Source organism: Impatiens glandulifera, chromosome 2 (assembly GCF_907164915.1).
Source record: "Impatiens glandulifera chromosome 2, dImpGla2.1, whole genome shotgun sequence".
Classification (NCBI taxonomy): domain Eukaryota; kingdom Viridiplantae; phylum Streptophyta; class Magnoliopsida; order Ericales; family Balsaminaceae; genus Impatiens; species Impatiens glandulifera.
In genome coordinates this window covers 56377799-56404630 of record NC_061863.1, presented here as the reverse complement: position 1 = coordinate 56404630, position 26832 = coordinate 56377799, and the positions used below count along the sequence as shown (strand labels likewise).

Here is a 26832-nt window from a genome sequence, read left to right as displayed (position 1 = left end):
TTAAAAAAAATAATGATTCATCTATATTAAATAAAATTTTAAAAAAAAAATCCAATTACATTTTTTAAACATTTTAATTTTAAAAAAAAAAAACTTATCAAAATATTTACTTAAATACAAATAAAGAAATTTTCATTTAGTTCAAAAGTTTTAAAACTTTAAAAATGATACAGATATTTTTATTATCTATAAAGAAATTTTGTAAAAAACTTATATAAACATTTGTTTTTAAAAGAAAATATAACTTCAAAAAATGATAAATATAAAAAAGTCTTCTTTTTAATTTAAGAGAAAAATAATAAACAAAATGAAATGAATAAAATATTTTAAATTATGATCAACATATTTTAAATAATAAACACTTAAATTATTATTTCACTTAAAATTGTTAATTTATATTTATAATTTAAAATAAAAATCTCACTCAACTCAAACACGTACTACACTAAAGACTTAACCTAATGGACCCCAGAAAAGGTACATTACGTTCTTTTTATTCGACGTTACTGGTAAAAACATTAATTTTAAGCCTTTTCTCGATCGTCAGATAAAAAAAAAAAATTTATATGACTAACCATCTAAAATAAATTATTCAGACTTATATTAAAAAGAAACATAATTCTCTATTATTATAAAAAAAAAAACTTAAGAAATTATTAAAAATAAAATAAAAATATCACAGATTCATCAACATGTATTTATAAAAATATTTTGTTAAAATTTAAAATGTAAAAATCTACAACCAAAAATTCATCTATTTATTATAATAAAACAGATTGTAATTTACCCTTAAACATTATATTATAAATTATAAAAAATTCTAAACACAAAAAAATGTTTGATCAGTTAATTGTATATATAAAAGATTATCTTAATTTTAAATTTGGAATCAATTTAAAATTCAGGAACACTTAATTAATTATTGGGATGTAACAAGAAAATTCTGTAAAAAATTGAAATCTTTATTAATTCTCAAATATTGTACAAATTTCAAAATTTTATATATATTGTATATATACTACTTTAAAAGTTTATAAATAATATATTTATGACTTTAAATACATTAACGAATTAAAATTAAGAAATAATATTATTTAAAATTTCTATTATATAAAAATATTAATTTGGTATAGAGAGTTGAGTGGCATAGGTGTGTCATTGATAAATTTATATATAATAAAAATAATAATAAAAAAAAAAGTAGTGAGAACTAAATGTTAAGAAAAAAAATAAAAATAAAAAGTCATAAAAAAAGTTTTCTTTCTCAAAACTGGGCTATATTTCAATGAGATTGAGGAGTGGAACTAAAATCAAATAAGTTTATGGACCCAATTGAAAATGTTAGAAAATTACAGGGAGCAATATACCCACTCTCTCTCTCTCCTACTTGAGCGTGAGATCTCGAAGCTATGTGTGTTTGTCCGATCGGCGGCGATATAATCATATCTCCTCGGCAGGGAACCGGCGACGACTCCTTTTGGCGGTTCAAGATTATCTCTACGAAAGGCTTTCCTCCTTCTTAGTAGATACGATCGATCAATCTCGCTTCTGGATTTCGATCTTCATCGTTTGTTCTCGCATCCTTCTGATCGTTTGTTGCCCTACCTGTCTCCAGATTACGTCGCTCCTTATCTCTTTCATTCCAAGCAGCGATAGAAACGGTGATTCTCTCTCTCTTTATAGCTATCTATCATATTAGGTTCCGGTTATTGAGCTAGAACCTTAACCTGCAAAGTTTGATTGGAAGCGCAAAAGATTATCAAAATTAATCATGTCTCTTAATCTCCTCATTCCACTGGCTATGATATTCAAATAACGTATATATATGAAGAATCAGCCATACATGATTCCAACTCCTTTAAAGGCTTGATCTTGCTCGTTAGCAGAAATATCTCATTTTATTTGTTGTTCTATATCAAATTAGCTTCATCATTATTGCTACATTTCTGCAGGATCATCACATATATTATAGCTAGCAGAAGAATCTTACTATCTGCAATCATCATGTCAGTGCCACCAAATGAGGATATTGTGTCAGCTCATTCACAGGTAGTAAGAATTGGAGTTTATTTTACAAAATGAAAATCATGAGCTGATAAAAAAAAACCTATTATGTTACAGATCCTTGTGCACTGTTTCGATGATCTACTCAATTCGATCATAGTGGATGTTGCATCGGAGTGTCACCGTGTAGCAAGACTAGGGCTGGATCGAAACTATGAAGATGAAGAAGAAGAACTGAAACTATCATCCCAAGCTAGGGTAAAGGCAGCTGATCCTACTAGTAACAGTGCTGACACAACAAGTAGCAAATATGTGGTGGACATTTTCGGGCAAACACATCCTCCTGTGGCGAACGAGATCTTCGAGTGTATGAACTGCGGACGATCTATAATGGCAGGAAGGTTTGCCCCTCATTTGGAGAAATGTATGGGAAAAGGAAGAAAAGCTCGGTTAAAGGCAACGACTAGAAGTAGTGGTAGTAGCAGTGGAATAGCAGCACAGAATCGGTATTCAAGAGGTAGTAGCCATGTTGTGTCTTCTACTTATTCGCCTTATTCTACTACTACTACTACTACTTCGAGCTCGACTAATAGATTACCAAATGGGACAAATGGTGTTGGTGGTGAAGATCAATCGAAAGGTCACTCGAATGGCCCCAACTCGGAAGACTAATAAAAAGAAAAATGATCGATTCCATTCAAATACTCTTTCTCTTTTTTTGCAGAAATTGTATGCTTTTGTGAATTTTGATCTTCTATATTTGACACCCTGTTTCCTTTGTGATTGAAAAACACAATTGGAAGAATCTTGAGTTGGAGCAGTCAACATAAAGACTATCTCTTTTGTTCTCATTCTATACTGTATTTGCTGTATTATTCATGCAATAGATTAGACTTTGTATGAAATCAATCAATGACAACATTTCAATTAGTATAAAATCAAGGATAATATAAGATTATAGAACTGGATGCAGTTTTACAATGAAAATCTTTAGGAAAACAAACCCTAAATCAAAATAAATGATGATGACAATTCAGGTTCAATCCAATCTTAAAAATGGTAAAAAGCAAAGAAATAGAGTATCTGTCTGCTTTCTTCAGAAGAGTTTTTACTTTACTCTTTTTTGCCATACTGCTTCAAATAGAATGCTAAACCCAATATCAAGAGAGGCACAACAAATTGCAGTAGCTTAATAAACACACTGGATGATGAATCATTCTGTACTCCTTTTGGTGGTGGTATGTACTGATCTTTCAATGGAAGGGTGTTTACGTCAATCTCGCCGATCAGATACTTATCCAACATCTCTCTCGCGGAATCGCTATGCCCAACATCCTCAAAATCATCTGTTGCATCTTTCCCTGCAATTTTTTTTATTAAAAAGAATTCAGATTAGGTTAACATTTGGCATTATAGATCAGGCAGTTGTTTTTAAATAAAAACTCACCCGTTGCAGTTATCAAGACTTCGTCGCCTCCCGGATGATCGTCCAAGAACTGGGTCACATCAAACACCTAAAAAGAGGGAGGTTGGATCATAACTAATATATAGATGATGATGATGATGATGAAACAAAGCAACATAGCCATTTGTAAAAACTTTTATTTTTCTTCTAGGAGGTATCTCATGTGAATGTGAATCCAAATGAGAAAAAGTTTTAAAATTTAACTTAACCCAACACAAATTCTCTTGACGATTGCACATCTATCCGGATCCAAGTGTAAACATTAGGTATGGATCTATTTAGATAGGATCACATTTGAATAACGGGGTGTATATGAACCTAGTCTAACATGACACTAAGGTTTAAGCAATTTTCATAAAGACAGTGTATATAGTAGTCTGATTGATTTAACATCACAAATTAGAACAATTGGGGAACTATGTCAACTTCACCCAAAGAAAACAAGACAAAAAATCAAGATCGTGTTCAAAATCCTAGCCCGATCCTGCTGGGAGTGTTCGGTTTTCAGAAGTTAAGAGCCTTAAACTGCTGACAAAATTCATTAATACCCCATTCATTTCAAACCATTCAACACTATCTATCTCAACCACAAACACCTGAATGCTGCAGGCCTTTAATGAATCTGAATAGGTCTGAACCCTCCTCAGTATTCTATCTACCAACCAATAAGCTAAGCTAATAGGGAGATGAGAATAAATATTGTTCTCTCAATTTCTTACTAGAAATCTGTCATTCAACAATAGAATATACCATCGATTGCCATGGATCTTAACTATTGATAAAAATGAAGTTTTGTTGAAATTGGGTTTGCTCCAGACCCAGTAAACAGAATTCAAAATCCTTGTCCCAATCTCAAATTATTATTCAAACTCTTTTAGCATCATGCAATCATCGATCAAAATTATACAAAATAAGAGTAACAGGAAGAGTAATAAATAAATAAACCTTTCCGGAGATGATAAGCCAGCAATCCTTTTGATGATTGTGCTTGCTAACCTCTTCAAAGGAGTGCACTTTCAAATTCGAACTCATTTTCCTGTGCAGCAGCAAGCAGCAAAGAAGATCAAAATCAACAAGAACAGAAAAACTTGGAATTGAGTATTTTGGATCGGGGAAGAAGAATCTAGAAACGGGTTCTTACCGGAAGAGAGATGGATCCGAGAATGTGATACAGCCTCTTTTGACGATTGCCTCGAGATCTTCTCCCTTCATATACTCTCCATCTTTTTCTTTTCTTTTTTCAAAAAAATCTATATTTTGTTGTAGGATTTTTTTTTCTCTTTTTAAAAAAAAAATAATTTTCTTGATAAAAAAAATTAGGTTATTAGATTAATTATTTTATATTTAAAATTATATATTTTAATTAATAATTTGTTATACCTAGATCAAAATAACCCAATTTATCAACTTAGATGAAATTTTATTTTATGTGGTTCACAAGCTTAGTTTAATTTATGTTTATAACTTAATTTTATTAGAAAAAGAAAAATAAAATAAAAACTTTTCACTTGACATTTACCAAATTAACATTTAATAGAAATTTGATATTGGATAGTGCAGATAATATCACTTTCATTTTAACTTCTTTTTATTCATCAATCTCAATCAGGAGTATTGTATTTTTAAGGATGAGTTTAGTACAAAATATTTTTAATTTATTTTTATTAAATATTTTAATAATTTATTTTTAAAAATATATTTTTTATCAGATGCTTTAAAAAAAATTATTCATACAAATCCCAAAACCTAAAACAAAATTAGTCATTTGTTAAAATTTGTAAATTTATTGTGTTATTTTCATCAATAAAATTTTGATTTTATCAACTTAAAAAAATATACTAATAAATTAAAAAAAAAAAGACCATTTTCTTTTATTAATAAGTAATCCAATATTATTCTCAAGAAAATACACTTCAAATATTTCATTACCGATGAAACTCCTCGTTAAGCGTGGTTAGGCGAAAATAGTACTAGAGATAATCTATATATTATCAAAAATCTTGCGTGTCCCACAAATATATTTAGGTAAGTAACTTAAATCATCTTTATGAATTGTAGCATTAAAATATATAAATATTTATATATATATTCTTAAAAAAGGTTAGAAAAAACAAAAAGTTGCATAAAAATTAAACGAGAAAGTGATACAGAGTGGATGGAGCAGCCTCGAGATCTTCTCCCTTCATATACTCTCCATCTTTTTATTTTATTTTAAAAAAAAATCTATATATGTTTGTTGTTGGATTTTTTATTGTTTTGAAAAATGTTTTTCTTGATAAAAAAAAATTAGGTTATTAGATTAAGTATTTAATATTTAAAATTTAAACTTATATATTTCAATTAATAATTTTATTATACCTCGATCAAAATAACCCCAATTTATCGAACAAATATTAAATGAGATTTTATTTATGTGATTGAGAAGCTTAGTTTAATTTGTATTTATAACATTAATTTTATGAGAAAAAAAACTTTTGACTTGGACATTTACCCAATTATAACATTTAATATAGAGTCTTGATATTAGATAGTGTAGAACTGTGGATAATATCACTTTCACTTTAACTATTTTTTTTTTTTCAACAATCCTAATTCGAAATGTTGTATTTTTAATGATGAAAAATGTGAGTTTAGTTCAAAATCTTTAATTTACTTTTATTAAATATTTTAATAATTTCTCTTTAAAAATATATTTTTTATCAAATAATTTTTATTCAAAAAATATTCACAAAAGTTCTAAAAAAATATTTGTGATATTTGTTAAAATTTGTAAATTTATCGTGAATTTTGATTTTATCAACATAAAAATATATATATTTATACACTAACAAATTTTATTAGTTAGCAGTCCAATCTTATTCTCAAGAAGATGCACTTCAAATATTTCATTATTAATGATTCTTTATAAATTTACATGGACTAAATGGAGAGGCAGGGTACTCTGATGAATCATTCCATACCCTTTTACAGGGAGAGATAAAATTGATTTTTTTTTTTATTTAAATTGATTCCTGGCTCCACTAAATGTTAGCACAAAAATATATTTCACCTCAAATTTGAAGTCATTCGACTAAAACCAAAACCAGAAAATGTAAAAAGAAAATATCTAGGTAACTAGCTTAAATCATTTGTATGGATTGTAGCATTAAAATATATATATATATATAATTTTCTTAAAAAAAGTTAGAAAAAATAAAAGTTGCATAAGAATTAAACTCTACTGCCCAATAGCATCTTTAGAAAAATTGAATACTTTTTAGCTATGTCCTAGCAAAAAAGAAAATTTAGAATAGGATCCCCTTCAAAATTGCATCTTTCATGTCTAGATGTGACACCAACATATTTTAGGAAGCTAAAAATGTTTTTATTGACTTCATTATTAATCTTGTTCCTCATAAACCATGTAATAGTTACTGAACCTAAACCGGATCAGGAAGATGGTGCGAGTGCACCAAACTAACATAATTGTTTGGTCCTTTCAAAAGTTTTAATTCAAACTAAATTGCACTTCTAAATAATGGTAGATGCTTTTGAGGAATCAAACAAGTATTTTTAGTTTATTGTACTGAAAGTTTGGTAAACCGGTTGAGCAAAAGTTGACCAAAACCCAATTGTCATGCCATCCACTCTTCTTTGAAACTTTTTGCTGATGGCTTCGAATAAATTAATCGTCATTATCGTTGTTCTCAACTACAAAACAAGGAGGAACCTTGATTACAATTTCCAAAACCGACCCACCATCGTCCTTCTCATTATGGTTGTTGCTCGAACTAGAATTATTCAATTCCGGGCAATCTCCATGAGAGAATTCTTCATACACAAAAGGGTTATTAATAACACACATTACAGTATCCTTACATTCTTCTTCTTCTTCAGATTGAATAAACCCAAGTACAGCTGATCGACACAAAGGACAGTTGGTGTGAGACATCAACCACATGTCGATACACTCAACATGGAAAGAGTGGCCGCACTTGGGTAATTCCCTGCCAACTTCCTTCTCTTCAAACTGCCCCATACAGATCACACATTCAAGCCCGACATTCCTCGATGATGACTCGTAAACAAATAAGGGTATCAAAGCAATAACTGACGGGTCCAGCCCTAATTTAGTCATCATCATATCACTACCCCGACTACTCTCGTAACTAGTACTGTTGTACCTATGGTGAGATATACTGGGAGGAGGATAAGGAGGACGAGGACCAAGATAATTATTAATAGGAGACCCTGCACTACTCCTATGGCGGGCCTGAACTAATAACCACTTGGCATAAACATGTAGGAGGAAGACAAAAGCAACAACAAGGATCAACGAAGTTACCGCCATTGCTAGCATCATGTTGCCATCGTAGGAGAACATGTTCTTGAAGAATTGGCTAACCGGACTGGGTGAGCCTAACATTCCTGCTCAAGAAAGTATATAAGGAAATAGAAAGGATTTTACTTTTTAGTGATATTTAGCTTTCCGTGAGAGAATTCTGTAACTATTCCATAAGGGATTAGTTTAGTTTGTGGGTTCATCTGTGCATTAAGTTTCTTCTGTCTGTGGTTCACCTAAATAATATCCACACACACACATGAATTGTATTATAATAAAAATGGGGAGAGGTGGGGCTTAGGTGGAAAAGAGAATCCCTTTATCCAAGGGAGGGGGAATGGTCTCATTGATGGGGACACGTCAGCCTCTAATACCATAAATCTTGGTTAAGAAAATTACAATGATTATCTGAAATCATAAATCAAAAACAATCTAGTTAACATAGAATTCTAAAAGAAATTTATACCAAATCAAACTACTAAGGTAGCTCAAGTGAAAAAAGAGTTTAAGAAGCCAAAGTTGTCAAGTTTGATTCACATTTTGAAGTGTGACTTTGGGTGTTGTGATAGCTTTCTAAGTAAATAAATAGAACACTTATGAATTTTAGTTTTAACAATTTTAAATGGACTACAAATTAGCAGTTTCAAGTAGGCTTACTATCATATTGTCACTTACTACTGAAAGATAAAAGAACAATTAACCAATTATATGTATGCATAGATGTATTGATTTCCTAATAATCTGAAATCAATCCTTACTATTAATAAAAAAAAATCAAGGTCATATTTTACCATTCACTTGAAAAACAGTACATTATGCAAAACTTCCAGCTTTAAAGTAACTGAATATAAAGGGTCAAGTTTGAGAAAGGGGATTGTCATACCTTGGAATCAGATCACAATAATATTCTGATGCAAAGACAAAAGCAATGCAGGTTGGTTGATTCCAGATTTTCCTGCATGATTTAGGCAAAGATAAGCAAGCACCCCCCACACCCCACCTTTTTTGTTTTGGGGTGACAGTAGGCCCGGCCAGTGACCTGTGACAGACTGTGACCTAATTCAAAGGGAAAGTTCCCATCACTTGAGCAGTCAGTCAAACGGGGAACAAAATAAAAAAGACTTGTCATCAATGACAGAAAAGGAAAGAAATACAAATAAAATGACTATTGACACACACAATGACCAACCAGTTCATTGTTCAAAATCCCCAACAGGATAAGATTGCAAGACCTTACCTTTATCCAATAATGATTAAATGTCTGCATAGATTATGAAATGTTCATCAATCTATCAAATTCTTTGACAAGAGGTTTTGACTAAGAAAATTCAAAAATCACAAAGATGCAAAGCTTCTCATGCCATACAGTTCATAGAAAATTGATGTTATACAAGTATTTTTCATACATTAGTTCTAAGAAATTGATGACATTGTAGTAGTTTACTGTACATCATCTCATTTATGTAAACTTGTTATAAAAACTGAATCGTACAAGGATTTTTTGAGATAGTGACGACTTACAACCCAAAGCAAAAAAAATAATTAAAATTCAATCCATCAGCTTGTATCTTTTCTCTTGCACGCCACTAACTCCCATTTGGATCTCTATAATGGTGTGGAGTGGCATCTGAAAATTACCAATACTTTATTAATTAGATTTGAACACAAAATAATAGGGCCTTATTTAACCCCTTATTATATCACCAATTAAATCATTAATTAAAGTACTATTAGTTTAATTTTCATAACATTTCAAAATATTAAATACAAATGCTATTTTTAATCATTTGACCAAATAACCCCAAATTATCCACTTATTCTTCTAGGAACACCACAAATTAATACATACCTCAATGTGTGGAATCTCCTTCAATGGGCGGTCAGCAAAATAAGCGTATAATGCTCTCAGCACCGCCTATAAGAATATGGTGTTAAAATGCATCTACCATAGGTAAAGACGTATTTGTAATTAAAATATATAAAAAACTCCATATAATATTGACCTGATGGGATATCACTACAACGGGTGCACGCTGCCGTTCTAGCTCAATAATTACAGGCTCCAACCTACAAACAGTTACTTCAAAATTAAGTTTGTTTAATCATCAAAGGACGGTTGATGGACTAAATTGAAATTGAAAAACCTTTGGATAACATCAAGATAAGATTCTCCGCGAGGATATCGATATCTCAACTTGTCCTTCTTCCTCGACCTATAACAGAGTTTACACAAACAGGTTGTTTAGAGAAACACGCATGGATACTCTTCTGCTTACCCATAAAGAAATATTTACATTATATTATTATGCAATTCCTAAGCAAATATCATAACGTACTCGTATTCCTCCGCCATGTTCTTCTTTATCTCTTCATACGTCATTCCATCACATACACCAGCATTTATCTCATCAAGTGCACGCCATTGTATCTAAGTGTTTGAAAAATAGTTGAATTTAAAACTCGTTTAATCAGAAACAATCTGAAGACCTTTGCCTATAAACTGTTGGAGAGAAATTACAAGATTCCACAATATTCAAGATTTGGTAGAAAATCAACAATAACACCTAACTCATTCACAAAGTTATCTCAATGATGTTTGTTTTCCGGATAATAATCGGGTCGAATTAGATTAACTATTAGACAAAAGGCTGACAACTTTGCCTCTTGACAAGAACTAGCAATAACATTCTAGTCATACATTTATTTGTTTTCAGATAAAATGATATCAGATCACATTTGTTTTTAGATTACCAATCAATTTATTCAGCCTATTGAAACTGGTATTTATCACAATGTTTGGCACAAACATGGAAAATATTCAAAAGTTAAAATTGAAAGTGAATTCTTTTTTCATTTGGTAGCATGATTCAAATTATTTTTCAGATCATGATCCATATTATAGTGTGGATTTTTGTTTTGTTTAGTATAAGATTATTTTATGGATCATCATCTAGAATTTTGTGTGATTTTGGCATCATTTAGCATAAAGATTATTATTTAGATTATGGACCAGAAATTTTATAGATCATTGTGTTTTTTTTTTAAAAGATAATAAGTATAGATTTTCTGGTTCATGATGTAAATCATAAAAAGTGATAACAAAAAGATCCAATATTATTTTAACCATAAATTTCCTTAACAAATAATGATGTAATAAAAAGTCTGAATAAATATTTGTGCACTTCACATTCTTATCTAGCTTTAAGTATTTTTATTTTATTTTAAATTCTATTGTAAGAAATCAATCTCAAAACATATTTTACAAATATTGTAAAGAATTATCACATTTACCTAATATAATGTACAATGATCAACAACGGATCTACGTAGGGGCTGTACTTGGTTGAAACTCAGCCAAAGAAAATAATTTATTACCTACAAGTCTATATATATGACTTTGTTCGGTCGGGGTTATTTAAATAACACAACCTAATCAAATATTATTTCCCTCCTACTTTTATCTATCAAATCACTTAATTCATTAACTAAAATACTAAAATAACTTCTATTTAAACAAATATATATTTTATTATTAAATATTAATAACCTTTAAGTATTTTACCAAAAAATCACTACCTCCTCAAAATCATCACGATAATCTGGATCCAAACAAATCATATACTAATCTTTTACAAATAATAATAGTTATATTATTTGTCTAGTGACTAGTGTGACAAATTAAATCACACAGGGTTAGATTCTCTTTAAAAAAAAATAACTTTATTTTCTCACCCCTCCAAATTTTGTCTTAATTTATTACCTACCAAGTACAAGTATATATATCCCAACTTTTTTTCCATTTATTTTTTATTTAAGGAGAACTAGCATTGACACCACACAGTTATGACCTCCCACCCGTAACCTTTTGATCTCTTAACCCGACTCTTACCACTGGACTACTTTGGTGGGTTATATATCATAATCTTTTAAAAATAATAATAGTTATATTATTTGTCTAGTGACTAGTGTGACATAAAATTTAAATCACACTAGGTTTGATTCTCTCTAATTACATTTTCTTTTCTTTCATTTTTTTCAAGCCCACTCCAAATTTTTTTCTTCATTTATCTCAAGCCCAATCCGTCCCGGTACATGATATATATAATATTCCTAACAACACTAAGTAACCCAAATATTAAATAAATTTGTTTTAAATATAACTTATCTATTCCAAATCATCTTATTTCACTAAGATAATCCAAACAATCTAATTAGAAAAACAGGCATCACCTTAGAATAACAATAAAACTCCAAAACTTTCAAAACTCATGCACAAACCTTTGGAAACCCAACAATAGGACTGGCAGATATAATTGTTCTTTGCAATGTGCTGGTCCATATCTAATACAAATCAAAAGTGATGCCAAAATGCAATCAGTATCCAAATGATTATTATACACTGTTGTGAAACTTAAAGCTGAGATAACAACCAATAATAGAAACTAGACAGGCAATTGTATGGATAAAGAATGCCCTGTATGGTGAAGTCATTTATTTATTTATTTTTAAAAAGGTCAATTTTTTATTAAAAAGAACGCAAGATACGTTCAAACGCTTCAAAGGGAAAAATCAAAGCAGAAAATAAAAAACAACAAAAAACAACAACGTAAGAATTTTAAATAACCATTTATTTTATTTTTTGGTGAACTGAAGTCATTTATTGACAAAGCTTACAGAAGCAGCACGTTCACTTTTCAGTCGCTTCTCCACAAAGTTTGAAAGTTTCTTAGCATATATCTCTCCTGTATCACTGCTCCAAGAAAGCAACAACAGAGAAGTTAAATTGAAGGTCAAACAGAACTACAGAAATTTGGATAGCTAATAAAAACTGAAATTAAAATAGTAGCTTTAAAAAGAGAATCTGGTCAAAGCCTTTTCAGAATTTTTATCAAGGACAGTCAAACAAATAATATAGTTGACCTCAAACCAGAATCACCCCCAATTCTGCCTCTAACATTATCCCGACTCTCCCCATGCCTTGTTAGTAGAATTGGCCGAGGTGTAAGATGTGTGTTCACCTGCAGGAAAATGATGAACAAATTCAGGTTATGCTCAACAAAATCTTTGACAATCAGGGGCAAGAACTATTTCGACTTAAATGACTAAAGAAATTAAAACATCAAACTTATTTACAGATTATAAATATTAGGCTACCCAATGGGATTTGAAGTACTTAGATTTTTTTCTTCATACAAGAGAGTGTTGAATTTGAGAGCACAAAAATAAAGGGAGGCACTATCAAGAGTTATTTTATACTCAAATACTTCTTAGATGCCCAGGAACGAGTGCAATATCAAGGATCATTCTCGGATCGTGATAGCAATGAAATCACTTCCATGCATTAGCAATAGAGTTTGCTTGACAACACCAATGCAAGTATTTGAAGAACTAAATGTGTCTTATTCCTATATTAATAGGACACATAGGAAACCAAACTATTAAATTTAAGTGTGAACATAATCAATTAAAAGAATACCCACGCTGGTATTGATAACTTTTTTTAAAAAGGTATTAATATAACTTATAAGTAACTTAGAACTTAAATAAAAGTTATAACATTGCATATATAGTAAATTTAACTTATAACTAAAAGGTATAAATATAACTTATAATTGCAATCTTGCTAATATATGTGGGCCCTCCTGCGGAACATTCTCAATTTTCATTGGTTAATGCCGCTCAAAATCACTGATATTTTGGACCAATGAATTGGATGGGAATCAGAAAGAACCATCACTAATGATTGCAAGTCCATCCATCACATCATGTGGTGGAAGATCTAGAAAGAAAGGAATATAAAAGCATTCAAAGGGAGAAGCTACGGTATTGAGAGAATAAAAGGATTCCTGCTCCATACGTTTGCATCAATTAGGAAAAGAAGGGCTTGCACGGGATGTAATTTCTTTGATCTTATTGGCATCTAATATTTTTATGTACTTGTATCTGTTTCATTCTTCTCCATTCCCCTTGCGTTCTTTGATTTTATTGAAAAGTTGACCTTAAAAAAAAGGTTATAAACTAACTAAGAAATACAACTTGTAACAATATGCCTCTAATATGGCTCTCGGAATATGAGTAGGAGGACAATATATGCTACAGTATTGGAAGGAATAACATACCAAGAAAAAAACAATCCGTCCAGGAAGATAGCCACTGATATTGTTTACCTGCACAAATGAAGTTCCTTAGAAAAATACTCCATCTTTTCTTTTGTTGAAACAACTGCGAAAGGAAATATATTCAACAGCATTGTGAAGACTAATGATCCACAAGAATTAAAATCCCCAACATACATTGTGATGAATGATCAATTAAAATGATGGCAATAAACTACTAACTTATTGGGGGGAAAGGTAATCTCTCATTCTCTTCAACAGTAAACGAACATTCAAGACTATTGAACAAAATAACTCTTTACAAAAATAGTTGTCAACTGTCATCTATGGTTTTGCACACAGTATGCTCAAAATGTATTGGTAGCAGATTTATTTGTTTGGGTGAATCTTTGAGGTGTCAACTACAAAATAAAGGAGTATAATCCAAATCATTGCCACCAAACCCACTCAATTGAATAAGAAATCAGAAGAGATGATGTATTTACTTGTATTTGCCCACCGTGGCCGCTAACCTTATCGATCATTTTGATATATGATCCCTCTTCTACTGGCTCGTAAACCTGTTACATGAAGACATTTCTAAATTTACAATATAACATTTGTTTCACCGTGATGAGTCAAAATTCACCAAGGGATATTACTTTTTCATAATTATCAAGTCTTTTTTTGAAATCTTGGTATCCAGCTTCATAATCTGGCCTGTAAACGAAGATCATTAAGTAATTGTAAGGCCTTCAACGTATGCACATATCAAATAAGCACTTTGTAATGTGAGGCAGCGAGAGTACTCTTCTGCATAGTCAGGGCTTTGCTGAATTTTCAAACGTATATTTCTCTCTATTAGGCGATGATCATTGCAAAGTGTCTCCAAGAAAATAATCTGTCAGAAAAACATGGAACACGCAAAAAGTAAATAAGAATTGCAGAAGAGAATCTTATTTATAGTATAATAAGGAAACATAATTGCTCATACACCACTAGAGTAAAGAAATAATAAATTATATATGGATGGCCCAACATGATTTCTCAAAAACCGATGTATGTTTCATAGTCTGTCATGTACCAAAGCAAATGTATCAGTCAGACACACTATTAATTAAAGAACATCGATGAAAATGAGTCTTCTATACGGAACCCATTTGAGAACGCTTGATAATAAGGTGTGATACAACGGTTTACACTTGTATGAGAGTGCTTTACTTTGAATTTGAAAATCAATTATTGAAGATGATATTTGAAGAATATATATGTACATTTCCAAGAGATGTAACCAAAGATGTCTTGGGGAGACTAAAAGGCTCTCGGGAGTTGATGTAGATAAGGCATGACATGTGAGGTATATTTCCAAGATAATTCAATATGTTCATACATTCTACAATATTCACATATGTAAAAGCTTTACTTTGAATTTTTGAGAAATTGGCCAGGATTAGATAAAGTAGTTCCCTTGCAAGCACAATAACATTTTTTGTTTACTGACCACTCTGGAGTATTTAAGTGAATGAATCAAGACTTTGATCAATATGAGATGAATTTTATTCAGAATAATCTAGCTGTTACCCTACTGATGTGGTGTGCAATTACCTTGCATTTTCCTGCAGCCATTACCATAAGCATATTTCGTCTTTGCCTTGTACTGTTTGTTGCATCAAATATACCCACCTACATGTAACATAGAAATCAATTAGAAAGAAATTCAGGAGGACAATATCATATCAATCTCAGGGAAAATTACCTGTCCACCTTCTTGCATCCACGCAATCATATCATCCATAGCGAGGGCAGCTACCTATTGACATGCAATATATTAAAACTTGCAAGAGAGAACTTCAACACTCTTATATTTCCCGCTGTAATATCATTCATGAAAACAAAGTTACTTTTTTTTTGCAAATCCAAGAAAAGTTGGGGAAAAAAGTTATGAATCACATTTTGAGAAACAAATGCAAGATACCAACACATGCAGAATATAACACAAAAGAGTTCTAATATTCATCACAATCTCTTTCTCATAGAGATTGAAAAAGGAAATAACATGTATATACCATCAAACATGATATGAAGCTCCAAGTAACTTTATAGCTCACCCTTTTCAAAAAAGAATTTACGTGAAGACTTGTACAGTGACATTTGTGCTTGTTATGACAAAGAGAAAAAAAAGGTTTCCAAACTTTCTGGAAATTTCAGATTGCTTTTTAAAATTGGAAACATACAAAAGTTCCATATTTGTTTTCAGATTGGGTCAATACAAACCTAGATGTTTCATGTTTTGAAGACATTACAGAACATAAGTTATTCTATTCTTTTGCATAGTGACAAATTCTAGTTTTAATAGAAAAGCTGCAATAAATGGACGAATTTTGACATAAATGTCATAGCAGATGATTAACAGCTACAAGGCAATGTGAATAATCTAAACAGAGAAGAAAGCATAAGCATATTCTTTGAGGTGATTCACCTCATTCCTTGCTTCCATGCCTTCTGGATTGTCAGCTCGAAAAAAGTCAGCAGACTGCAAGAAGAATACCATGCATTATAAGAGAAAATCAAGTGGACATGGAATTAAATGAAAAAAGGTTGAGAGAGAGAGAGGAAGGAGCAAGACTAATTAACTACTAAGCATAATTCGCAGAGTTGAAATGACCAATATAATTATTAAGCATAATTACTAGCTAAAAGTTGAAATGACCAAAATAAAAGAATCTCAGATAACATCATCCTCACCTGATTAGTTCCATGCTTGAGGCGACGATACTGTAGAAAGATGGAATGGTTAATCATACTGATGATTTATCATCATGATCAAATCTATTAAAACAAGGAGCAATCTCAGAATGAAGTATAAGTACCTTCCCAACATTGAAATGCTTGGTGTCATGACCCAACCACCGAAGATATCTTGTGAGTTTAGCTGCAGTGAAAGTCTTTCCACGAGCTGGCAAACCAACCTGGGGATATTCAGTTTTAGAAGAAAAGAGGACACGGACAAACTAAAAAACTAACTCAAACGTTGGAGGGCTTCAATCAGCAATTTTATTAATCAAAATGAAAATTAGATGCATCACGATATACCAAGACAATTGCAAGATGTCTATCCTCTTTTGGTCCAAGCATTTGATCAGCGACAGCTGCAGCAGCAACAGCTCCAGCAGCTGCTGGCATAGCACTCTAAAATAAATTAAGATAAAGTGTCTAAACCGTTAGAAGAGTTGCATAGAAAACAAATTTTTCCAGAAAAACAATCAGCAGGCTAAACAATTTGTTCAAACCAACCTTGGCTTCTGAATCCAAATTCAGATCAATGCTAAAATTAGCAGCACTAGAAGATTTGGCTAGTCTAGGAGATCCGACACCTCTATCTACCAAAAGACCTCTGTGGCCATCTTGCTTATGTAGAGGTGCAATAGTTCCCACAGATTTTGACTCAGACATTCCTGGACTGGAATAGACCTTGGTATCTGGTACCATGACCTCCGTCTCCTATGAAATGAAACATATTCTACCTTTAGACTTTCTAAGCTTGAAAATTGGCAAAACATTAGAGGGGAAAATCTTGGGGACAGCATAAGGAAGTAGAAGATAATATGACATAACATCAGATTACAGACACAAGTCAGTCAAATAGAATGTCTTTATCTTCTAAAGATTTTTGTAAATTAACCAGTTAAGAATACAAAGTGATATGGATTAGCTGCTGCATTTATATATAAAAAAAAAAAAACTTTTAGTTACACGAGATAATACCTTTATGCATACAGTATTGGTATTTTCAGAATATAAAAAAATTATCTTATGAGTGAAAATGAACCATCTTTACTGAGAAATACATGAAGCCAAATAGTCCTACTTATGCAGGACAATATGAATCAGAGACATAACCTTGGTACTCGTAGGCCAATCAGTGGAAACAGTACCATCCTTTTGGTAATATGAAGCATTGTCTGGGCCATCTTTCTTGGAGAATTCCCCGCCTCTGGTTAGAGACCTAGGAGTTTCTGTCATGTTCGCAGCATAAACTAGAGCCGAGTTGACAGAGGTTGCAGGCGCTGGGACAACATAATGTTCAAGATCCAGTTCCAATCCCACTGAAGAGCCACTCTGACAGGGGATGTGAGTCAGTTAGGACAGAGATAAAAGAAATATTGATATCCTTGTAAAACAATTATGCTAGGGAACCATATCATTCAGAAAGCACCCTCTATCAACTTTCATTGGCAAGCAGAAGGAATTTATATTAATTAAGCCTTACAAGCAAAGTGATTGTACTATATCAAAAGAGTGGGTTAAGAAAACTGCTAGAAGTGATGGACCAGAGATTTAGAGTGACAATGAAATTAATTTGAATAGGAGAAATTTACCAAGTTAAATACTCAAGGAAGTGGCAAAAATTCTGAGCTTCAAAGAGTTTTAGAAGTGACTTATTCTTTCCATTACTCGAGCAAGAACCCAGAACGCGAATATTTGCACATATTAGGTGTGTTTTTGTGCTTTATTACCAAAAGTATATACAAAAGGTAATTAGTCTTGCTTTGCTGGAGGAATGTTTTGGCAGTGTATACTTGATACCTTCAATTGTCTAACAAGACCAAACCTTGAATATTCAATTCCATTGAAATCTGCTCTGCTTAGTGACAATAACTAGTGTATTTGAGCTCATATTATTTTCCATTGAAAAATTTTAATGTGCCTTTGCTTTAATTTGACATAAAACATCTGCATGCATAATCATCAAAGCAAGAGTATAAACAAAATTCCAGTGAGAAAAATTGAACAATATGGATATTCTTCTGCACTAGCATATAAGAAGCAAAAGATATACATAAAGCAGAAAATGAGACCAAGTTAACACGATTCACTTAGATAACTGCCACTAGCTTCAAGGATATTCCTACCTCAGTCCCCGAATCTGGTGCCGAATTTATACTGACATCAGGGATTCCCCTAACAGTGGAAGGCTGTAGATTTTCCTGATATGCCCTCCAACTTGCTGCAAGATCAAAAGGAGAAACTCGGTCCGCCTTAATGAACACCTGATATTCAACGACAACGTCTGTGCTCAACCTGAAGAGAGCGGGTCTTGCATCCCCCTGCAAGGTTCCCCCTGTTAACACCCTATTGGAGCCTTCCTCAACTATGTAAGGCGAGCTGCTGTACTTGGGCTTCAAAAGGAATTTGAAATCCAACGTTTCTAAATTCAAATCTCAAATCAATCAATTCCTCTAAACTTCGATAATCAGACAATAATAAGAATAGAGCAAGCTATGTAATTACCATGATTAGGGGGAACTACAAAGCTCAACTCCCACATTGAGGCTGATTCTCGCTCCATTGCAAGCTATGGAAGATGGAGCATTGGAATAAATTAGAATAGATAGAGCATAAGAGAGAGGAAAAAGAATGACTTACAGCTTTGGAACAGTCCCAAGAACCGACGAGCGGAACTGAGCCGTAGACATGAGGGACAACCTCGCCTTTGAGTTTATAGTTTTCCATTTTCAAAGATACGTAAAGCTGTCCACCTGCATGGTCTAAACTATCATCGTCTATCTCCTCGCCGCCATTAGAGCCACTGTCGAGATTCCTCGATACACCAGTCCCCATTTTCTCTTTCTCTCGGACACAAAACACGCTTAATTGTCTCTCTATCTATATATCTTGCTAGATTATGATTTTGCGTTGGTCACTTTGGAGATTTATCCTAAAGCTCGAGAGAAGAAACAGGGGCATGGTGATGACGTTGTGGATAGAGGTGAGAGGATTGAGAATTCAGATTGAGAGATGGAAGAATTTTCATGGAAAACCTTATAGATGGAGAGAAACAAACTATAAAATATTTTAATATTAAAAAAAATCAACCTAAATATTTATTTAGGCTATTTTCAAGTTTCAACTTGTCAAATATAGTCCATCCATATTTCTATCAGCCATTCTTTTTGTTTTTTTAGATTTATAAAAGAAATGTGTATTATATTATTATCAAATTACTTCATTTATTAATACAAATATTAAAATATTTATACTTTTATTAATTTTAAATAAAAAATTATTTTAATCATTTATCTTAAATAAAGTTTAAATAATTAATTTTTTTCATCTAATAAAATAAATAAATATTTTTAAATAAATCATAAAATTCCAAGATGAAAAAAACTTAGTTGACCTAATGAAGAAGGATGTCACTTTTAATATATAGTGTTCATACATCGACACTACAAATTCTCATTTTATTTATATGTAACAACTAGTAATTATGTATATTTTATAAACATTCTTTTTAAAAGTCCATGTAAAAAAATCATTTAAACACAACGACAAATTGTCACATAAAAAATTGGTACTTAATAAATTGTGAAACTTGTAAATTTCCGAAAATAAACGATTAACTCTTCGACAGACTCTATTGACTTACCTAAACAAATCTCAGAAAGTGTCATAATAATATTATTATGAATGATACGCATCGGACGACTACGATAAATTAAAAGTTCGACGATTTCTCTTCAACTAGATAGTCCACAAAAAAATAATTTGGATGGTAACTCAAATATATAGGCATGCAATATCATTCATATTAATCCAATTTTTCAGCAATTATCTAAAGACTCGGGTATCACCCAATAAATATCAGTAATACTTCACAAAAGACTCCAAATATTAGTCATCCTAGACAATGCAAAATAAGTGAGTTGTCAATTCAACATGTTCGTGACACATATGACAACGATTGGCCATAATACAACATTTTTTAATGCACATATCATCTATTAGAATTCCACCATGAATGACGCCCCATAAAAAATGAGATTTTAGATAGAATTTATGATTCCAAAAGTTTTTTCTAACAAAAAATATATAGAATCATCTTAGCGAACAACTTGTAGCAATGTCCCACATAGAAATTATTCATATTTTATCAATGCATAATGTCTTGTTCAGACGGTGATACTTGTTTACGTTCTATAAGAAATAAATTCTATTATGAAACGAAGTCTCCATAATGTTTAATCTCCTCCTATATCTAATTCGGCTAGCATAACCACTAGAACGAGAATGAAACATGTCTTTAACTATGACATTTCTACATATAACAATGGAAGCAAACTCAAGATACGTCGTAGCTAGACTTTTGACACCACACCAAATGTCGTCTCAAAATCTAATCGAATAATCATCCCCCACAATGAATCTAGGCTACTCACGAAAAAAATTTCACAAAAATTTCCCTCCTAATGTTACATCCCGCTGTATAATTAGACAGTTTGGTGAACCAACTAGACCAATGATTACCATACTTACATCTGATTATCGATGCCCAAAGACTATTTGTCTCCATTACAAATCTACTACACCATTTTGATAAAAGAGTCTTATTATAAGAAATAAGAGCTCAAATATCTAGACTTCATTAATCTTTTAAACATTTAACATTATTCCAACTAATTAGATGACAAAACGGATGACAAGACGATGAGTTAGAAGATCCCCATAGAAATTTACACATTATTGTTTTCATTTTAACCGTCACACTCTTGGGAAATGAATAACGACATTATATATGTGGGCATAGATGACAACACACTATTAATGAGGATTACCCGGCCTTCTTTCGAGATTATTTTATTTTTTTCATTTAGACAGTTTATATTTCATTTTAGTGATAATCGGGTCCTAAGAGACCTTTGATCATAATTTAGCATTTAATGACATATCAAGATATGTTGACGGTAGACCACAAATTCTAAACTTCAACACATTTGTTAACATCATCATTCTTCTATTTGAAACATAATTTGAAAAAAAGATGTCTGACTTATTGAAATCAATTTGAAGACCGAAATATGCATTAAATAACCAAAAAATATCTCGAAAGTGTTTAAAATTCATGAGTAGTCAAAACCATGCAAAGTGTGTCATTAGTGAAAAACAAATGTGATATGGAAAAAAGAAATCTTCTTGGCCCACAATTCACTCCACGGATGATTCTCAAGTTTTCTGAAAGCCATCATTTTTAGAAAAGAGAGAGTGGATCACCATGTTTGATCATTCTAAGGTTCTCGAAAAATCCTTAAGACTCACATTAACCATGACAAAAACCTTAACCGTCGAGAAGTAAAATCTAATCCAACCAATTCATTTCGTACTCATTCTCATTTTGTCCATTACATCAAATAAAAACTCTTAATTGACATTATTATAAATTTTTTCGATGTCTAACTTTACAAAAAAAACACATTTCTCAGCTCTTGAATTAGTTGAGTTAATGCACACATTGACTATTAATATGACATCATAAATTTGACGATATTTGATGAATGTAATCTGATTATTAAATATAACCGACTTTAACACTCTTCGCAATTTGTTGGCCAATCATTTTGCGATAATCTTATAAAATGATAAAACGAGACTGATAGACTTAAAATTCTTTTTTTTTTGAATTAAAGGATAATTAGAATGACACCCCACAGTCATAGTTCCCCGTTTAAACTCAAAGCACTTTCAGATGAACTATTAATATGACATCATAAATTTGACGATCATTGATAAACGTAATCTGATTATTAGATATGGTCGTCTCTAACACCCTTCGCAATCTGTTGGTTAAATATTTTGCGATAATCTTATAAAATGACATAACGAGACTGATAGACCTATTTTTTTCTTTAAAATTAAATGAGGATTAACCTACAACTCAAAACCATAGTCCCCGTTTAAACTCAAAGCGCTTACAGATGTAATCAAACTTGTGACATTTTGATTGGTTAAACTGACTCTTTTTAATGAGCCAGTTTGGTGGGTTAGACCTAAAGTTCTTTGTATCAATATATCTTGTATCAATATATCTAAAATTTTAGGAATGAGACATATTTTTGTAGAGATTAGAGTAGAGATTAAAATTCATATTTTATTTATTTTAATAGAGATAAATGAAACATTATTCTTCTAGTTGGATGTAGGCTATTGTTCATATTCTAAATATTTATTGCTTGATGCGGCGCATGCAGCGTTCAAGGCCCTATCGCAGTATCTCACACTTGGCCTTCATAGTGGTATGGTTCTATTTGATTTGGCAGCTGAATTTTATCATTAGTTTTCAATCAGTAGTTGAAATTTAGTATTCACTGAATCTATGATTCTCTGGGATTATGCTTTTCTTGTGTTAAGAACGCCGAATTTTTGCTCAAACCTGTGTCTGGTATGTTTTGTGATGTATAGTATAGTTGAATCTCGATTTGGTAATGTACTAATAATGCGATTCACTGTGTAATTAAACACTACGATCTTGGGCTTATTTTTTTTGTAGCTTCCCTGTCTGTGGACTTATGGCATTTGTCTTTGCAAGTTCAAGTAGAATCATTCATGTATATATGGTGTGCTCTTTGAGATCTATTTTCTCAGATTATGTGTTCCTTCTTCTGTACCCTATGATGATGTGCTTTAATCATTATTTTGCTTAAATGTACACATTTTTCTCTATGAAAATGCAATATTGAAACTTTACATCTGGAACAGAAGCTTCCTTAGCAACATTACATATACTAGCTCTTATATACTTTATCTAATAAAATCCTTACAATTTCGCCTTCCCAGTAGTTGGTTGCCCAATTCCACAATCTTTTGTTGTAGTTTTTTACTAACCTGGTTTATCCTAACACACCATATTCTGTTTTTTTATCTCTAGATGTTCGAACCAACCTTAGTTCTTCAAATACATGCTTGGTTTCTGCATCAAAACCACCTGCAAACTGAAATATTACATGGGTAGGAATTAGCATGACTAGTGCAAGAAAAGTTTACGTTTTAGAATTGAATTTCTGTTTTACCTGGTGCACTCGAAAACCAAACCGGACTCCTTGAAGCAAGAGGTCCTCATCTTGTGAGTTTATCCTCTCCTGAAGTTCGCTGGTTACCCTTCTCATGTACGCCCTTGCCAATGTCAGTGAACTCAATTTCAACTGCAGCTTTAGAGTTTAACTTCAGTAAAGTTGGCTTGTTTATGTTGATAATATTACCCAACTACAACTTACATGTCTACTAATTAATGAACTAAATCTAGAAAGAAGGAGAACCACAACTGGTTGCAAAACCAACATTTTTTTATTAAATGTGTTTTTTTTATTGTGTGTGGTGGGGGGGATGGGGGATGGGTGGAAATAAATGTGTAAGTTAAGGTTTTATTAATTTGGTGAGCTTACAGTTGATAGAGACATCACACAGTAACAGGTGATCTACAAGCATCTGATAAACAATTCCCAAAAGATCTGAATTTGTCTGCTAATAGATAATTTTTTTCAAAAGCAATTTAGACAAAAAGAAATTATTCAGCCTAATTGGTTAAGTATACTCTTAATGTGCTTATTGCATTCATGTCATGCTTAATTGTTGTGTTTAAATGCTCATTTTCAATTATATGCACGGAATATTTAAGAAAGTTTAGACCAAGGTTATTTTGTAAAGGTGTTCTTAGTGGGAATTGAACATGAGAACTCAGTCTCTTATTTTAAGACTTTAAGTACTTTAAGATGTTCTTAGTGGGTACCATTTTTATTTTTTTTGGGTGTTGTTCTTTTTAGTAGTTTTTAAATCTTATATATTTGATGTGTAAGTGTGTATACCAGTTAGATACCTACCTGACCAAGTACACCTGTGTTGAGCATCCATCCAGAAGGAATATTGAATTCCTTATATCTCTTGCTTGTAGTTTCTCTAACCCTCTCAATGTTATCAACACTTTGTTCCAATCTGCAGTAATTGTGGTTCACCAGCTTAAATTAATATGCTGAGTTTTTGTATTAAGTCGTATAGTTACCTGTCTTGTAGTGCTTGTATCCTTCTTAATAACTGTGAGAAGTGCAATTTTGGGTTGTCCTTTAATAACAAGATGTCTGATTCAAGGCTCTTCAGGCTCTGGTAGTTAAAAGCTGCCTCCCTTAATGCATCCGCTTTCCTCTCAGGCCATTGAGGGAAATGCTTCAATACAGCTCGTTCATCAACCAGGCAAGCTAGTTCACCATCCAACCATTTGACAAATGATTCAACTTCGGACATGTCTTTGAATGATGCGGTTGCTACTGTTCTTATAAGGAAGCTTATGAATTCTCCTTGTGTTTCCACTTCTGACTTAATCTGTTCATACAAAAATAATGTAATGTATCAGAAAACAACAAAAAAGTGGGTTTTTCCTTGGAGGAGGCTAGCACAGCATTCAAGACTTTTACACTTGAGCTATCCTGAGTTTTCTGGTTTTTGTACTTACTGCTAAATGGTAAGTGGATCGGTTCTCGATTTCACCAATCATGTTCCTTGGATTTATAACTGGAGCAGTGGTTGCGAGATTGATTTTTTGCTCCTGATGAGCATCCCTCTTCATGAGTAAACGATAGAACTCCATCACCTGGGGCACTCGTTGTATTGATTTAGATCTAACCACAGTCGAGCTTGGTGGTGGTGGCGGGGGAGGAGGACAACATATTGGGGCTCTGGCTGGTGGAGATGATGGTGGTGGTGGTGGTGGTGGTGGTGGCACTTTATGCTTGTGCAATGGTTGTGTGGCAACAGTCAGCATAGATTTAGGTTTTGGTATGTCAGTTTTTGTCTTGTCAGATGTGTATTGAAGAAGTTCTGCATGGAAATGTCTGTTCCTTTCCCCAACACCTTTTTCCATATGTGGTCTCTCTTGATCTACTTTATCGATGGAGTTCTGTAACTTTTTCCATAACATAGCCTTCCTCTCATTATCATGGGCTTTGAGTGCACTCAACTGCATTTTCAAACGGATCACATCTTGTCTTAGTTCTTGATTTGCCTCCTCCAGCAACTTGTTCTTAGCTAGAGCTGCCTCAAGTTCCTTGTTCAGGCAGGAAAATCTGGAGCGGTCATCTTCAACTATTGCCATTTTCTTATGTCTACAATTGATGAAGGAGATGGGAACTCAAGATAAAATGCTAGCCTCTTATAAAGAAATGCATCATCATCTGAGGCTCAAAACTAATCCTTCAAAGGATGGCCCTATGCATAGAAGAATGGAAATTTCAGGATAATGCAGGTAAGCGCTTAAAGACTTGATATTCTCGACTGCACAATCTCCTTATATTGATAGATAGTTTTTTTTTTTGTTGGTGATAGATTTATTAATGTAGTATCTTTGTTGACATTGTCTTTGGCTGTGTGGAGTAGCTGTCATAAGGTGGCAATGTTAGGTGATAGTCTTTAATACTCTTCTCAAGTTTTACCTTATGATGGATGACTCACAACACCAATATATAGCCACTGAGTCAAGTGAATGCATCAACCAAACAATGCCTTAGTGATGCTTAGTTGTCAACTGTCAATTGTAGATTCTTTGTTCAGATTTGTCAGAAAGTTCTCAAGTCTAGATTTACCTTTTCTTTCTTTTTCTTTTTCTTTAGACCAAGTTTTTTTATAGCACAATATCCCACCTCCATGAACCAACTTCAATCAAATTGTTCTTACTTCATAGTAAGAAAATCGAGCTTAAGAGCCTCTTAGGTCAAGATTCTTATCACTTGAGGTACCATAATGGGTCAATTATGTAAGAAATTGGAATTATTTTGTTTATGTAAATATCTGACGTGTTTTTTTTTGTTTGCTTCTGAAGCAATTAAAGACAGGTGGTAGTAGAGAATTGAAGAAAAAAAAAGAGTAAAACAAGGTTAAATGATTACTACTACTCACCAGAATGAATAATAGATTCTCATCTTATTTTCTTTTTTTCTGCAGGATTAAGGAATGTGATAAAATAGTAAGCAAATGTTGTCAATTTTCCTCATTGACAGCAACTTATTTTTTTGTTAATTTATTAGTTTTGTTAGGTAAACCATAGTTTGTTTACTAAGTAACAGAGCAAAACCCCTTGTTTTGGAATGGAGATTATTGAAGGTGGTACTGGTAACACCATGATCGCT

General features: G+C 32.2%; 5 protein-coding genes across 6 annotated transcripts; 1 reads left to right on the top strand and 4 right to left on the bottom strand.

Moving 5' to 3' along the window:
• The first annotated feature begins 1373 nt into the window (after positions 1-1373).
• Positions 1374-2782, top strand: LOC124927530 (SAGA-associated factor 11). Its single transcript, XM_047467962.1, has 3 exons — positions 1374-1661; positions 1953-2049; positions 2122-2782. The coding sequence occupies exons 2-3, from the start codon at positions 2005-2007 to the stop codon at positions 2674-2676; spliced, it is 600 nt and encodes a 199-aa protein (XP_047323918.1). The 5' UTR covers positions 1374-1661; positions 1953-2004; the 3' UTR covers positions 2677-2782.
• Positions 2783-2935: 153 nt separating this feature from the next.
• On the bottom strand, positions 2936-4703 carry LOC124927531 (cytochrome b5-like). Its single transcript, XM_047467963.1, has 4 exons — positions 4611-4703; positions 4415-4505; positions 3452-3518; positions 2936-3365 (listed from the first exon to the last, which is right to left on the bottom strand). The coding sequence occupies exons 1-4, from the start codon at positions 4679-4681 to the stop codon at positions 3118-3120; spliced, it is 477 nt and encodes a 158-aa protein (XP_047323919.1). The 5' UTR covers positions 4682-4703; the 3' UTR covers positions 2936-3117.
• Positions 4704-7110: 2407 nt separating this feature from the next.
• On the bottom strand, positions 7111-8993 carry LOC124923614 (RING-H2 finger protein ATL63-like). The gene is made up of 2 exons (XM_047463579.1): positions 8674-8993; positions 7111-7876 (listed from the first exon to the last, which is right to left on the bottom strand). Exon 2 carries the CDS (start codon positions 7872-7874, stop codon positions 7134-7136), a length of 741 nt encoding a protein of 246 aa, XP_047319535.1. The 5' UTR covers positions 7875-7876; positions 8674-8993; the 3' UTR covers positions 7111-7133.
• Positions 8994-9132: 139 nt separating this feature from the next.
• On the bottom strand, positions 9133-19701 carry LOC124923613 (6-phosphofructo-2-kinase/fructose-2,6-bisphosphatase). The gene is made up of 23 exons (XM_047463578.1): positions 19313-19701; positions 19178-19241; positions 18799-19094; positions 17786-18004; positions 17180-17386; positions 16979-17074; positions 16756-16854; positions 16631-16660; positions 16365-16418; positions 15642-15695; positions 15491-15568; positions 14695-14786; positions 14548-14605; positions 14392-14466; positions 13910-13957; positions 12711-12808; positions 12465-12540; positions 12069-12131; positions 10127-10218; positions 9935-10003; positions 9794-9857; positions 9640-9705; positions 9133-9417 (listed from the first exon to the last, which is right to left on the bottom strand). Exons 1-23 carry the CDS (start codon positions 19505-19507, stop codon positions 9340-9342), a joined length of 2271 nt encoding a protein of 756 aa, XP_047319534.1. The 5' UTR covers positions 19508-19701; the 3' UTR covers positions 9133-9339.
• Positions 19702-23379: 3678 nt separating this feature from the next.
• On the bottom strand, positions 23380-26006 carry LOC124926323 (protein CHUP1, chloroplastic). Of its 2 annotated transcripts, none has more exons than XM_047466523.1 (5): positions 25164-26006; positions 24717-25033; positions 24538-24649; positions 23731-23868; positions 23380-23652 (listed from the first exon to the last, which is right to left on the bottom strand). In XM_047466523.1, exons 1-5 carry the CDS (start codon positions 25800-25802, stop codon positions 23551-23553), a joined length of 1308 nt encoding a protein of 435 aa, XP_047322479.1. In that variant the 5' UTR covers positions 25803-26006; the 3' UTR covers positions 23380-23550. The 2 variants fall into 2 exon arrangements, with proteins under 2 accessions (XP_047322479.1, XP_047322480.1); XM_047466524.1 differs by having other exon boundaries at positions 23731-23862; positions 25164-26003.
• Between the last annotated feature and the right edge of the window lie 826 nt (positions 26007-26832).